At 33.4% G+C, this 17,346-nt stretch overlaps 1 protein-coding gene across 1 annotated transcript in view; it reads right to left on the bottom strand.

Annotated features, from left to right (window-relative positions):
* heca (hdc homolog, cell cycle regulator) overlaps positions 1 to 17,346 on the bottom strand; it is a 306,171-nt gene that overhangs the window by 180,980 nt on the left and 107,845 nt on the right. The window contains exon 2 of the mRNA XM_085958777.1: positions 6,068 to 6,164. Within this exon, the coding sequence (XP_085814903.1) occupies positions 6,068 to 6,164 (97 nt within the window). The remainder of the gene's footprint in view (positions 1 to 6,067; positions 6,165 to 17,346) is intronic.

Raw genomic sequence — 17,346 nt, 5'->3', positions numbered from 1 at the left:
GACAAGCCCAAACAAGCTTTGGAGCATAGTATATCTAACCAGATTCTGAAGAGATAATCATAATATATATTGAAGAATAACGTATGTTGGTCGACCAAACAGAATGTATTAATTATTACATCCGGTTCCACAAATGCTGTAAGTTTAGTCTTAATTGAATTCAAATATGGAACAAACTCATGGATCGGCTGACTTGTACATTTTAAGATTTGAAAAATCACTGACGCTTCGATTGATTTAACTAGACAAGATTCTAAAAGCAGCTAAAGAGCAATCATTTCCGTCAAAAATATTGCAAAACTGGCCGTATTATTTTACCCATTCTCATAAGTGATTTCGGATCTGGTTTATATCAACATATTTAAAGAATTAAAACAGATACATTATAAATACCCTGAACATTAGTAACGAATGCCACAGTCAATAAACAACCACCAATCATGTATACACACTTAAGCATTATGTAACGCATACCTATAAGAGTTTTATAAAAAGAACGATTCAATCATAGAGTAAATTAGTATGGAAACCAATCGATTAAAAATAGATTGCAATAAATTCAAACTATCAATAAAATTATTATTTTGATGTTCCAAATTCAAAATAACCCGAAGTATAAATTCACGCCGAATAATTTGGCGAGCAATCTCACGGAATCTCTATTTTCAGATTTGTATTTACAAATTGGAAATAATAAAAAAATGAGCTGCCAATTTTATTTTGCGAAAGAAATTGCATTTTGAATATAGATATCTTGCATTATGGTGTCTAAACATCGAAAAAAATTGTTTTCAATTTATAGAGGATCAAAAAGATTCCTAAACATATAAATAATAATTATAATACTTAACATGTTTTTAGGAAAGTTCCCATTTCAGCTGCAAATATCAGTCGGACTTTTTTTATATAAAATTGCACGATTATATCGCGAGATTCGACCTACGATCCATGGAATCCATGGAGCATTTATTTTAGCATTAATTAATATATTTTATGGTGGCGGTCAATTTTATGTATAAATTACGTATAATTATTAATTAAAATAAATATGTAGTTCCTACTTATTCCACTTAGTTTAATAATAATCAGGATCGGTTTCGTCCACTTAATTGTCAACTGCTACAGATATTATGTATGTATTTGTACAAAACAATTTTTAAAAGCAAGTTTATTTATTTAAAATATGGACAATAATTATGTGAATAAAAATCTATGAAATTGTTCAAAAAAATTACTTAGCCTTTCATGTTTAGCCTAGCATTCAATGTGTTCTGTAAAGCTATGAAAATTTACCAAAAGAAAAATATATTTATCAATTGGTTACCTATGAAACATTGATATTCTACAAATTATTAGCAGCTGAACTAAGATTCGGATTTTAACTTTCATATTCATAAGTTTCAGAACGAGTTATAAAAAAAATTATGATGTTGACGACGATTAAAGTATGATCATTTTTAATAGTTAGTATATACATGAACCGGCAATTTGATGACAGTACTTTCAGAAAGTGATCGCGGAATATTAGCATTAAATTAATATAATTAAATGGTGTCGACACGCTTGTATTAAGTAATGATTAATGATAATATTTCGTTTGCTGAACACAAATGTCAGAGGAAATTCGTAAATAAATTACTACAATGTGCATAAACGACTTGCAAATCTAATAATAATTCGTGTCGCTGGCATTCTTCATACAAGTTGAAAAAGTCTTCGTGTTCAGAGCTATTATTGGGGTGCAGAATTTCGCCCACGCAATTGCAGCATTAAGGCGGGCGGGTATTCGCTTATTCGACGCGTTGGCGGATTGTGAACTCATAAGAAGGATGCTTGATTTATTAATAGTGCATACATGTAAATTCGTTTAGTATAAAATTAATAGTTAAATATAACGAGCAATTTCTACTATGCTAGGCGTGACTATTTGTAACTTTACAGATAGAGACTTGAAAAAAGAATTTAATTTTTTCAATTTCAGTTTTATTTGTCACGGAATAACTTTTTTGAATGCCGGAAGTTGGCATGCCAAGTAATATACCGCCAAAATGACCGGCGCATATATCGATTGAAAACAAGATAAATTTTAGCATGCCATGGGCACAGTTGTAGGACGGTTCGTATCATTCAAAAAGCAGTGGCCGTGAGACAGAACTGTAAATTTTAATTATAGTGTTAATTAATTTTCATACTTCCGAGTGCAATAATATAGTAAACTGTTTAGGTAGATATAGTGAAATATGATGATTATTTCTGATTTAAATACATGGTAATGCGTTAGATAATTGAATTGAACGACATATTACACAGTCAAACATCTTATCTTTTGCGAACAGGTTACGAAAACGGTATGTGGTTTTGTACCGTGTGGCATACTAAACCTATGATTTCGGTTCATGGTCAATAATTACATAAGCATCCGACAGTGTCCGTCTATGTACCTACCGTGTATATAATATATACGCTCGTGTAGTGTTCACTTCTGAAGCTTTCGTCTGTAAAATAGATACGTATGTTATTTCAATGTGTTTTCAGACAGAGTGTGCAACTAAGATATTTAACAAATGCCTTACTAGTAGTTCTCGTAAAAAAATAATGTGCACTTAATGCCAACAAGTAAAATAAGTGTTCACTACATTCGTTCAATCAATTGAATCTTTGCGATCCATTGATCTTGTCCCAAACACAGATATTGGTTGAAAGAATAAAATGTAATTCACTTAATTTGGGGTTTGAATTTCTGACGTATCTACAGGCTATAATCACTCTGGTATATACAGTACTGTACATTGTGTGCATTAGAATAATATTATAATATACATATTATGGTCTCTAGCCGTTCTATAAAGAGTGCGAAATATTTACTTTCGAGATACCTACCTGTACAATTTTATTAAGATTTATTAGCACTTTGATTTAATGTTCACTTTATATAATGTAATTTTCTGTCCCTTTTCTTGTTCATATGGAGAAATTAATAATGAAAAATATCAGTTTGCACTGATCATAAATTTAACCACATATTATATACAAGATTGAAACACAATAAACCACAAAATGATTAAAACATAATAAATTTAAATGTTTCTTTTATTTATTTCTGCGAGAGAAAAAAAAATGTTTATTTTTGCTAAAACAAACACTTTACTTAAGGTTTTCTATCAAATATATTTTTATAATAAAAATAGATAGGTACATCCTTTAAATGAATATCACATGATAAGGTATTAACTAGGTACATACTGAAGACAGTTACAGATGGCACGTACACGCGCAATCAATTCGTCGAAACTGTAGACAAAACACGCCGTGCTTTTTTTCAACCGAAAGCACAAAAAGCTCGTGCGAGATGCAGTGAAACAAAAATCTTGCAAGATTTTAAAAATCGCTCGTCGCTGCGAGGCTACATACAAAAAGACACCTGCGTCTGAAGACGTCGGAGAGAATCGAAGGCTTCCAAGGCGTCGAAGGCACGTATGTGTGGGCGCCGCGACGCCTGCAGGAGGCTATGGGCGGATCATCCCCTAAACCGTGACATTGAATTGGCGGTGGCACGTAGCAGAAATGCCTTGCTCACTGTGTAAACTGTCTGTGTTAATAATTTATTGTTCGATGCGTTTGACTTCGTGCAATATTGAGTAGGTATTTATCTACCTAGATTGTATTCTATATACTCGTATATAGTTTGGTATTGTTTTCTGGTCACATCTGGAGAAAGTCTTGTACGTTTCTCACTCTTAATATTTCGAGTAATTTATAATAGATTCACTATATATTTACTATGAAACTGAAAAACATTAATAACACTTATATTATACTTGAATTTAAGTCGGAAAATTGGTGCATGAAAACACTTCTACAAATTGAATTTCCCGAAATTATCTGACCGATTTACAAAAGGCAGAAAATTATTAGAACCAAATATAATTCTCATTAAAGACCTCACACCTCTTTGCCGATACGATTTTAGCAAATTTAAATTCATACGTAGCGTTTATTTAACTCACTACCTACTTTGATTTAAAAACAGTGAAGCTACCATATAGATAAAATTTGAATACATATTGAACATACGAGTAATATTTTATATTAAATTAAAATTGTTACAGTAACGTGTTGGTACTTATTTACGTTTCAGCCATTCTTATTGTCATTTAGTTGTAAGCTGAGGATCGTGACCACATTTAAATTTTGCCATCCTTTAAGCGACCAAGACTTTCCATCCTTCTCGATCTTCCGCTTCTCTCAGGGCAGAATGGATGGTGCCCCCAGTCAGCTCTTTCACTTGGTCGCTCCATCGCGCAGACGCTCTTCCTCTGCTTCGCCTTCCCTGGAGGCTACCCAAAACTACCAGTCTCTCCAGGTTGTCCGGTCCGCGCCTGACAATATGTCCAAAAAACTGCAGAATTCTTCTCAGACATATCGTTGAGCCGTTCCTTTATCTTCAGCTAATTCATTAACATTAGCTTCATTAACCTAGCTTACTCAAAAATAACCAGAATGGACTAGGTTCACTATGCTTGTGAACCATTCACTTATAACTTATAACACGGTAGCTTAAAATTAACAAAGACTCGTATTCGATATTTACGAGAAGGTGTATAAAATATTCATTGAAACTCGGCCGTGTTAATTTAATTATACATAAAATAAATGACAAGTCTGTTCATCTGAATTGCCAGTATTGTTAACAACTTCTTCAATTTAAATTAAAAACTCATGTAGTGTTTTTCGAAGTTGTTCTCTAATTTATACCGATGGTTTCCGAAGGTTTTTAAAAATTATGTAGTTACTTTTAAAGTCACCAACCTTCATTATAAATCGTATAATTCTTATTCTGTGTGCACACGAAATATAAATAATTTTTTAACCAGAATATTGTCTCGCAAAATAAACCTTCGCCTAATTTAGTATTCAAGAAGAAATTTAAATTTCCGCGAGGAAAGAGAAAAAGTGTCTACTCACCTTCCGTGGAAAGTTTTGATTTATGGGGTGGAATAAGTAATGTATTATTTGTCGTCATGCCTGCGTAAAATATTATTATCTAACCAAGTAAAAAAAAAAATCAGTAGTCAAGATTTACGGTGGATGTAAGATACTATATTATAATATGTGTATTATGTACTGAGGGAATAAATAAATAATGTTATTACCAACATATTGATAACATCAATTTTATCTATACGTACCAAATTTGTTGTGACGGATGTTACTGTCATGAACATGGTAATAATTTGAACCAACGTCAATACTATGAACATTGCTTACCGAGCAAACAAAAATTTATTGTTGTAATTAACTATTTCTTTTATTCAACGAATAATTCACAAGATTTAAGAATATATCATTCTGATTATTGAACATATATAATTTTGAAAAACACTTTCTGAGAGATTATATTATAACCAACAGAAAAATCAAATCAATTGATTTGGAAGAACGCTGATGAGTAGGTATTAAAATTGACCAATAGTTACAATTTATCGCAATTAGTATGTCACGCCGTAGCATATTGGTTAAATGTGACGGATGGGGCGTAAACACGGGAGATACGGGGTTCGATTCCTCGTCGGGGTGGCTTACTTTTTTCAAAAAAAAAAAAATATTGGTTATATTACTCTCTCAGAAAGTGTTTTTCAAAATTATACCTATATGTTCAAAAATTTATTGGTTGATAGATGGCAAATGTCAATTAGAGCTAACCGTAATTCACATCTAGTCCAAATGCAAATACATAAAACGATTTAAATTTTAATATTAACTCACAATCAATAATGAATCAAGTTAACCTAACTCATGGTTTTAATATGAATCCTGCCATTATCTCGTAGCCACGCAGTGCACGACCTTCTTAATGACACGCAAATGTTGTAATATTTTGAAAATTGCTTGTTTCGTGGGTCTAGCAGCCACAACCAACATCTCATGATATTGGTGACCCCGACAAAGAACTAGACAGTTATACAAAAGTGGCAGTTTAAAAACATCAACACCGTAATTAAAATTCACGCCTGATTGCAGGAACAGGAAGAATATAATGATAGATGAAAAATTATTAATTTCTTACCTTTATGTGATAAGAGTTGAGTTTGTGTTTAGGAAGTAGGTTGAAAGATGAGAAGTCCAGACGTCTCGCGAAAATGCCATTCGCTCCTGAACCAGCTCTGTAAACAAAAGAAATAATTTAATTAGTAAAAAATAATTTTGTCATTCAAACAAATAATTTGTATGTGTAGTGTAATTTTCTTACCTACTTATACTTAGAAATTCCAACCTGACCTTATGGCTTAAAAATGACGTTCAAAGACCCAGGTGTCAGATACAGATGCGAGTGAAAGGGCATACTGTTGGCGAGTAGCTCGAATGCGAGCTAATCGCATGGCGTTTGATTTTTCGTGTGCGACTCGATCGCAGTCCATTATATTAAACTATTGGACGGAGCCCGTGGGAAGCTCGCAAGTTATCATCGTGTCTCAACGTGCCCCATGAGTGCGTGCTATTATATTAGTATTAGGTAAGTATATAAGTATTATATATTCGTAGCTATCTTGGGTATACACATCATCAAGCAACAAAGTAACGCGCATTCAAGTTACTCGCTAAAAACATATTTTTTTACTGGCATGTGTATCTGGGCCTTTAATGTTACTTTTTTACTATAATCATCATTATACATTGATACAAAAGTAGCTATTGAAAATAAGATATTCTTCAATATCTCTCCACATACGAAATTTAAAACTTTGTACTACCCGAAGGTAACTTGCCATTACTTCCGTGTTCTCTGGACTGGACATTTTCCCTAGTTTTTACGCAGTGTTGCAAACACTAGGTAGGTGCAATCGGCAGAATACAAATTTATGAAATTAATATGGCCGTATTTAAATCAATTTAAATATCAATCACAATAATGCATCAGCTTATAAGCCGTGCAGACGCATTATAATGAAAGTGATACTAGGAAAAAATAAAAGTTGGGAAACACAATATATAGACCTCGTCTATGTTTTAAGCTACATGATGTAAAGATGGTGAAATACTTGTATGGTGTGATAATTAATTTTAAATATTAAGTAGAAGATTAACGCGGGAAAATATTTTCATGTTGTATACGTCGACGACGGAAAGCTCAAAACTTCTGGAAAATATTATACGACGAGGATTTGTATGACGTCACCGGAAGAGGCGGCGAGCTTTCGCTTTTCGGGCTGACGAAATAATTTCATACGGCCACGCAGAGGAAGTGTCAAGGCTTCGAGAAGTTTTCCGACGTTGACAAAAACATTTCAGACGGAAAATCCGAAATCCGGAAAAAGCTCTGACCGGCGGGCGGAAGTGGGCTTTAGGCCCACGTCAGAAAAACAACCGACAACAAGTTGGCAAGTTGGTGGATTTTCAAAAGTCAAAGTAAGCGCTTTAGAAGATAATTGGAATGATATAAAAGCTCGACAGTGCTTTAATCACTTGATATAAATTAATCCAACAATTTAATCAAGTTTAATTTTATTTAACACATAGTGATATAAATGTTTATTGTATATCGCTGTCTAATTGGATTAATGCTATAAGTATTTACTTTGGCTTATCTTAATTTAGATAGTATATGACTGTATATTATATTTTAAGTGAAATTTTCTACCTCTAGTATGCTTGGAAAGGAGAGCTACTTAAATTAAAGATAAAAGATGGATAATCTTTTTTTGTAACCTCGAGGGTGTGGTTGTATTTGAAATGTGTCGCCAAAAAGACGCTGTACCTACTTCCAAATCATTGTTTTTTAATTTTTCTCTTCTTTATTGTGTGGTATCTGTTATATTATGTTTAATACTATTAAATCGGTTACTTTCCCGCCAACTAGACGTCAAATCTATTAAAAAGATTACATTTGAAGATTGATTTACCTATTTACCGAGTCTGAAACAACAAAACAAATAATTGACTATACCCACAAATTAAAATTAATAATAGATATGCCAGATAGGCTAATAAACAGGTATTTATCTCCAGTCATTTATTTCACGACGTTAATTTATATTAGTGCACAAAATAACAACACGGATTGCCTTGAAATATTTTGTATCGTTTGAAAAACTAAGAATTATACTCAGAACTAACAAGAAACTATTCTGCATAACATAAATTCGATACAGATACACGAGTCTATTAATTTAATAATAATACCCAAGTTTTTTCTACAATACATAATATACGAAGTTATACTATGTTCGCAGAATACTGCCGTCATAAGCAAAAAGGCAGCTTTTCCCCAGTCACATTTTGAGATAATGAGATATTAACGTTTTATCAACTTTTCTTCATAAATTTTTAAATAATTTGAATGAATCATTAATTTGATATATGGTATAAGCAAAAACTAGTATATTTTTAATCGGTGTTTTTGCTTATGAAACTCGTTATAATGTCTTTTTGTTTAAAATAACTACCGTTTTTGTGAAAAAAAAAACGAAAAACAATATGTCGATTATTATATTGAAATAAATTTTATACCGCTTTTGACTTCAACAACGACAAATGGTTCAGAATTTCACTTAGAGTATTTATTATCTGTACACTAACTCAATTCGTTATTTTTGTCGAAAAGCCTTATGAGGCAGATTAGAAAACAGTTCTTCGGATGCAGAAGGGTTGCTAATTTGGTAAAATATTGTCTATATCATTTGACAAAAACTCTACTCGTATTCTAGGTAAAAACTATTTAAAACACCCTTATTTATTTATTTCTAATCAACGCGATGATTGTTAATTACATCAGTGATGGGCAGCCCACCGCCCGTGTAATTGATATGTGGCCCTGCGCGGAAAACGTAAATTTGAAACATGGCCTGAACATAGATCGATTAAAAATGAGGTAAATTTTAGCATGCTATTTGCAGATAGGTGAGTAAAATACAAAAGTAGGCGAAATATTAAATTTATCAAATATTTGAATTGACTGAAATTCGATGTGCCACCTACTTCGTGGTATTTTTGTATATAAACACTACATCTATTTATTGAACTCAATCTGAGCATAATAAAAATTAAAAAATGCTTTTATATTATAAAGTTTGATACTAGCAGTGGCGAAGGGTGGAGGTAGGCTCTTAAGATCCGACATAAATAGTGTACACTAAACTTTGTCATTCAAACGTATTGTGTAGTGAAGAATGTGTAGATAATGCTAGTTAGTTTTTAAAAATCAATTAAATCCAGCCTAATACAAGCCATGTAATAGTCAATAAATATTTGTTTATCTATAAAATATCTAAAATATATAAGAATATTTTTTATCGATTATGGTTTGGTTTAAGCAGGGCTTGATGAATTAAAAAAAATAACCAGCACCATCTGCGAATTGTAATGTAAGTTCAATGAAAACAAATAATTATTACTGACAAGGTTTAGCGTGCACTCTTTATGTCGAATCTTAACAGCCTACCTCCACCCCTCGCCACTGATACTAGGTACTTATCGATATTTCCTTTAGATTTAAGAATACCATCGTACTTTAGATACTGCTTCAAGCAACACTAGAAAGATAAAAATATTACCATAGGATAAAAATTCCACACTTCATACACTCTAAGCTCTATAGGACGTTCTTTATTTTCCGTTTTATCTGACGTCACATAAATCATTTTATTCACGCAAAAAAAACACCCGCTGAAAAAACCGTTCCGATCTTTTTAAGCGAAGAAAAACAACCAGAGTAGATATTCAAACGTCTGTCCGGGAGAAGTTAAGGGATTGCATTTCTTATGCGAATATATCAAACCGAAATGTAGTTCACCTCTGTTAACTAGCTTTTTTCGTCCACTTTATGATACCGATATTAAATTTAATATGAGTGTGCGTTCAGCCGTAGTCTTAAGACGAATACATTAGTGAAACAGCAAATAATTTTCAACTATAGGGCGCGACGAAATTTTGGACTCGCTGGCATTCGGAGAGAGAACGTCGAGCTGGGAACACGTCAATTTGTTTCGTGATGGCGACGGGGGTATTAATTATTAAATCGTGTAAAGATGACTAAAAACGTTACCCATTTACTTGAAAAATAAAACATGTCAATGAATATATTATTATTGGTACTAATAGAACAATAAACAGAACGTTAAATGGACGCATGTTGGATTTATATGACAAATTTTGTTCGGCATGCGTCATTTGCACCCGCGACCCGCAATCCGCGCATCGCCTAGCCACGATCTTTTTAGACCATGCCTCAACTGAGGTATAGCCTTAAGTAATATGGTACACCGGACATAATTATTTATTTTACTGTGTGGGTCAAAAAGTTGTGGACCATGTTGATTTTTATTACATCGTGTAAAATGTAATGCATTTTGGTAACGAACCTTCGATAGAAGACAGCATCATCAAACGAAGAATTCAACAATAAATTCAATGAAACAATGCGTGGATTTCTAAATATGACTGATCACTGATCTGTAATTGTACATTTTTACAAAACAAACGAAAATGTGGATTTATATAATACAATATTTACAGATTTATATAGATATCTATAGGATATGCACTATGCAGTATGTGATGTAAGTAGTGTAGTATAGTGTCCAATAATTTTATACTTTTTGTTGGGTCTGCCGAATGGTTCGGTTCGAACGGGTTCGCTCAAACGAACATTGATACTAGAAACACTGTTCTAACGCCATTACAATAAAGGTGATATTGCTATAAAATCCCGATGCGTGATATCGCATAATGGATATTGCGTGACGTCTACCTATGCACGTGCGAATGTCGCTATGAGTGAATTTACTTGCTAGCTACTGTACTGAGTGCGTCGTCCACATTGTTCGCAACCCTAAAACACCCCCGCTTGACGCGCCCCTCAGTGGACATTAAAATTGGTAAAAAAATCTGCGGATGCTAATCTAAAGAATGCGGTAAATGAAAAAAAACCTGATTCTCGAGATCATTTTGAATTTTAGTAAGTAAAATTAAAACTCTGTGGTAATGAAACAATACATAATACAATCGTTCTTCCTGCCATGACATCTGAGTTATAAATGTTTAATATCAGTCAAAAAAATAGGTATCTTATTGTCGTTTTTAAGATGGGTTTATAGCGCGAAATAGCTGTCAAAATAAATAAAATTATAAAGCCATTAAAATGCCATGCTGGTAAAACATAGTGAACGGCTGTGTGTTGTGAACAAGGTGGATCGGTCTGTAAAAGTGCTGAAAATTGTATGAAATGTAACGTGAAAAATTTGTGTTTACTTCGCGAATTGATTTACGGCGTCCGACAGTGTCCAAACTAAAGGGAAGATAAAACGACTTTGCCATATTTTACTACAATGCTTATCCGTAGCATAAATTTAGGAAAAGCTTCCACTGTGTGATATATTTCTAAACATGTGATTTATACTTCGGTACATGTGCACTCGACGTACTTACCTATTTGTTAGGTACCTATTGTAAGTCATAAAAGTATTGAGTAAGATATACCTACCTATCATTCTTATTACAAGCCAATGTTTAAGTTTAAAAGGTAGGTATTAGCAGATAAAATTTAATCAGTAGTCAAGTTGTTAGACTAACAACAGCTGCCCACAAACATTAATACAATAATTATTAGTAAGTTCAACAAATTCTTGCCGTTAAACAAATGTAGCCGCATAAATAAACTCAACGCATGTCCGCAACTACAAACATTACCAACAGATTAAATGACGTAGTTAGTAATGAGTGTAATGACAGTCTACATACATCGTTTAAATTTGCACAATTTAATCAAAACACCATTCCATGAGACCACGCGTCACTACTTTTGATGAATTAGTTTAGTAATCTCTATATAATAATGCCATTAATTGAGTTAAGTGGCATTTACTTGATAGAACTCGCATTTTACACATTAATATAAAATATAAATCATAGTAGATGATACAGAATGTTTTATTAGTCGATAGCTAATATGGTTGTACTTACTATATGTAATTGTTGTAGTCTTGATAATGATGTTATAACCGAAATAACTACTGATTAATAAACAACTGGTCAAATTTAATGTAACTGATACTATCATTTTGTATACCTAACCATGGTGTGTACTCCAACGGGTAAGATGGTTTTTTTTTAATCGGAGTAACTTAATGATAGAACGGTGTATGATGGGCATAACACGAAATGAAACAAATTATTATAAAAGTACGCGATGTGAAAGATGTCGCCAAAATATTTATATATTATTAGACTGGAGATGTCACTCCGTGGGTACACACCCTGTGCAAAAAATACCGTAATAGTACTATCATAGTAAAGTTGTACCCAAGTAGCAAGAACAGATTCTTCGGATATTGCAGCCAGTGGCCACGACGAAATCACTTTGCAAGTGGTGTTACTTTAATTTGAATTTGAAAGTGATACCAAGCCCCAAACTAAATGAATCACCTGCACTGCCACAAGAATCTGACACCATTCTACCTAATAAATACTATAATTAATAATCACATATTAATTGTTTCTATTGTGAGAAGTATGGCAAAATATATTCATTATTTAAATTTTGATCACACTTATCAAGTTATTCGAAATTTCAATTGTTGTTTTTTTCAGTCTGTTCACCTACACATTGAAAATATGTCTACATAGTAGTACACACATTCATACAAATTTGTCGCTATTAACTCGTGTCTAAATAAAAATGCTATTAAAATTCTTATTCATTGCCAAGGTCAACTGGTTAGAGCGAGAGAGAGATAGTGTTATCGAAACGTTTCGGTCGGGCTTCTATCTATATCGGAGGATTTATTTTTGGAACTATTGAGCTGTGCTGAAAATCAAATCGAGAGATTTTTTCAAAGCGCTTAATACGACATTGCTGTGTTTGATGCTCAGCAATTGTTACGTGTTCGTATTGGTAGGCTAGTGATAAAAGTTACGTATTATGCATAGTACTTTGTGTGTGTGTATGAAGTAATTTAGTAATGGGAGAATTAGGTAAGCAAGTAGGTACTATATTGTAAGTAGTGTGCGAGAGATATTTTTTATTATACCATACCGCACGATTGCATGTTTTTTCAGTATGATCCTACAAGAAAAAGTAAGGGGCAATTACCTATATCACACACAATTGTAATCAATTCTTTATTTTTCTTATTTTCACCACTATTATTAATGTGTGACAGTGTATTGGTGAATGGTAAACAATGTTATTTATTTAATAGTAGTGGTGAAATAAACAGTACCAAATTTAAATAATCATTATACATGCGTACGTAATTACGTATCATAATAGACATAAGTAATTCCGTATCGTACTTGAAATTATTCAAAAACTACTGAATCTATTTCGACGTCCAATGGCTCGAATGAAAGACCTGGTTGCAAAAAATGTAATCACAAAAAAGCAGGTTAGTCCGAAAAAGTCACTAATTATTAAAATCGATAATACGTTCGATGTAAGTAGCATTTCTATATATAACAGGGAACTGATTAAAAAATGTCAATTAGCTACCATCATTGCTTCTAAGTGGATCATAGTTATGGATCTCCATAGTACAGGTTTATTTTTAATATTATAATTATATTCCCATTCTCTCATTCCTACACGCACTAGTGACGCACTGGATTACACTATATACTGGAACACACATCGAAAAAGAACATCATAAATTGCCAGTCGTGTGATTCGAGTTCGCCCATTCATGGAGAGGACAGATACTTTGCCAATAAGTAGTCCACCGTAGGCACTACAACGAGTTACTAAAATAAGAGATGGTGATCAAACACGATTATGATAGAATAATCATCAGATCCACTCGAATAAAAAATGCATAGGTACTTATTACAGCGCAGTCAAAATAAAATAAAAAACGCTGGCACCGTCATAATTCATAATACCTACACAGGGAACAGATTTTTAGAAGATGAAAAGTAGCATGTACATTATAAGATAACTAATTGTTCCATTTTAAAAAAAAATCAAAACTGTTTCCAATAAACAACGTTACGTACCCCTTCAACAAGATATTATAATATTATTTGTATGCATGTGTTTAGGAATATGAACAGTGTATGTATGCTATAGTAAAACTCGTATGTGTGTGTTCTTCACCGCACACTGGCTTAAATACATATACGAGTAAAATTTATTGACATTAGGTGCACGTACACTTAAAAAACAGGCGCGATATAAAAAAAATGGCCGCTTTGCAGTCTGCAGTTGAAATTTGTTTTACGATAGAGGTGTGACTTATATTTTTTATAAATTATTATTCTGTTTGCGTGTTTATCTATCGACTACAATCTGATACAGGTATTGATACGAAAATCAATTATTATGGTTTATTTATAGCTTATTATTAGTAAGCACGTCGTAGAAAGATTGACTTTTGAATGCAATGCAAATAATATAAACACGATAGTTTGCGAATTGATTAGATCTATTAAATGTATTTTAAATTTAGAATCTATATCTAGGAAATGCTAAACTAATAAATTACTAACTAATGAAATACCTACTGTGAATAAAGTGGTCCACATTTGATTACTTCATCTTCCGCTTCACTCATTTTTTAAATTCTGGTTTAAACAGTTAGTAGTTTTTTTCCGTATGATTTATGTTGAAAGTGTGTTACGCACCGCATGAACTGTCTACACTTACACTTGTACGTCATTTGTCATGTGAAGCAGTTTTTATAATGCTAATTTTAATACAAAGATGTAAAAATTATATTTCTTAAAAAAAGTACCTACAGAGAACGTAATAGATTTTTTGGTTTCCACCGTGTGTACCTCGTACCTCTTCCTTCTTTCCTCGGCGTTTCGGGCTCGTTGCAGAGGCCATTATCAAGAGATCATTCTCTCTTGATAATGACCTATTAAGTAGCTATACAAATACCGCGAATCGTAACACTGACGTGATGTTGAACTGAAATCCGTCGGTGATAGAGTTTCGTACGCCAGCACTTGCATCACGAAAACGGCCATTTTGAGATTAGTCTGAGGCAGGCAATACGCAGACTACCCAAGCACCACAATGTGTTAATATAGTAAAAAAAAAAAAATGCCCGAATGCAGACAGGGCTATTGACATGCACCTTCCAGAATGCAAGATCGCAGTTTAGTAGCAACGTTTAGAACCAACTTAACATAGATATTGTCCACACCCATTGATTGTCATCGTATATGAAGGAGAGTCACCTGAAATTTATCACCCCAACAAATTGACATTCATATAAGTACTTACATAGGTAATTAAAATTATTTAAATATTCTATGAAAGTAAGATGCCAAAGTATATGGTCAAAGGTGAATTTATTTACCCGTGCGACTACTGGGAGTTTTGTTAACGAAGTCAAATATAGTGCATTTTACTAGTTTTTATTTGGGTGTGCGGCAATTTCGGGTCGGCACCCGGCGGCAACAACCCTTTGCGCGTCCCTGATTATATAGTTACAAAACCCTAAGATAATATACCAGTAACACCCTTAGGCCCGTTTCAAACGGGACACCGGTGTCGCGCTCGATATAATATAGAAGGCCTTTAAGATAATATACCAATAACACCCTTAGGCCCGTTTCAGACGGGACACCGGTGTCGCGCTCGATTTAATATACAAGGCCTTTGTATTCAAATAAACCGGCCTTTGTATTGTGTTTATGAACGCCCCAGAGCTAATGAGTCAACGCACAATTTCGCGTTATAAATTAGAACATAAAACTGGCTGCGGTAATAAAAACAAGTGTATCGGCGGCTTGAGAATGTAGCGGCCGACGGAAAAGTGTACCGGACACGCGTAACATAAAACAATGGACCCTTTATTCGAATACAAGGGCCTCCTTATTATATACGAGCGCGACACCGGTGTCAATATTATACCTCTAATATATTAATAATATTTTAGAGGTAAATACAACTTAGCTACTTAGCACAATATTCAGTGCTTTTGACCTGAACCCATGATTACATTATAATAATATAATACAACAGGTAGGTACTTAAATATTTTATAATATAGTATATACATAATATGCGTATCAAGATCGTGCTGAAGCAACTGCAGAAAGGATTATGTATAGAAACGTGAACGCCTAATAATTTTGCCAAAGTGACCTTGTCTCAAAAACAACAACGTGTATTGTATGGAGACGTGAGGAAAAAACAGGAGTAGGTAGGTTTTTGAAGCACAGAACAGAACACAGTAAATCTAAATATGAATAAGTGGGTTAGGGCAGTGGTTTTCAACCATTTTCGTAACATGACTAATTAATATTGTCTATCTGTGGCCTAAAAATATCAATCAGTGGGATGGGTAGGTCTGCTAAGCTGTACCCCCCAAATCTATCCAACTAGACACAGTTACCAAAAGTGTAGACAAACTGGCGTCCTTGTAAACTCTAAATCTCGCACCGCTTAATCTCAGGTATTATAAGTACACCTACACTGAAAAAATTGTCGACTCCACGGAATCTACTCTCAAACGTTGTCATTCCGTCTATAATAAACCACCTCCGACTAACCATGACACCATTCACAACCTATTATTTCCCTCAAATCGTGAATCAATGTGAAATTCTCTAGGTATACCTACAAACTTACTGATTTTTTTTAAACCCAGTTCCAGTTTCTAAGCTAAGGTAAAAAAGTGCTGTTCAATTTGTCGTGAATGTAATCCACTATTATGATCATGTATCAGTGAACTGAATTAAAATTTTCTGTAATTTAATAAACTGCTTGCGGTGCCTCATGGTACCGCGGCGCGCAGATCAAGTACCGCTGGGTTAGGGCATGATTCATGCAATCATGCTCCACTAAACAATAATAATGAATACACTGCGCATGTATGCTATTCTTCTTATAAAAAATAAACCTTAAGCCAAACAGGAATAGTTATAAATGTTATAATATTGTTTTACTTGGGTATATAAAAATATACAGAGCTGGAGTAATCGTTATTTTTCTAAATGGTTTTTAAATAATTAATTATTTAATGAATTCATTAATACAAGTGAGTGATTTTATATTAATATTGTGGTGGGCATATCGTAATGTATTATTTACGCCATTTACGGGTGGGTTCATAAACACATAATATTATAATATAAAACCCCCCATTAAAACCTCATTGTATATAAAATTACTGGGTACTTATTATCAGCGTGTAATGATCATTGAATGGAAGATCGAAGATCTCCAGAATATTGAACATCCTGGCTCAAGAATCTTAAGAGACTGGTTTGAGCTCAGCACTTCTTCATCCCTATGCCGAAATCACCGACGAATAAGAAGAAATTAGCATGTGAACTCATTTGTAAGGTTCCATGAGTTGGGCAGGAAAAACTAAGAGGAGGCTCCGACGAAGACAAGGCGAT

Source organism: Rhyacophila brunnea, unplaced genomic scaffold (assembly GCF_057557595.1).
Source record: "Rhyacophila brunnea isolate RB1 unplaced genomic scaffold, BYU_Rbru_1.0 scaffold_11, whole genome shotgun sequence".
In the NCBI taxonomy this organism is placed as follows: Eukaryota; Metazoa; Arthropoda; class Insecta; order Trichoptera; family Rhyacophilidae; genus Rhyacophila; species Rhyacophila brunnea.
This window is presented reverse-complemented; position numbering and strand designations above follow the sequence as displayed.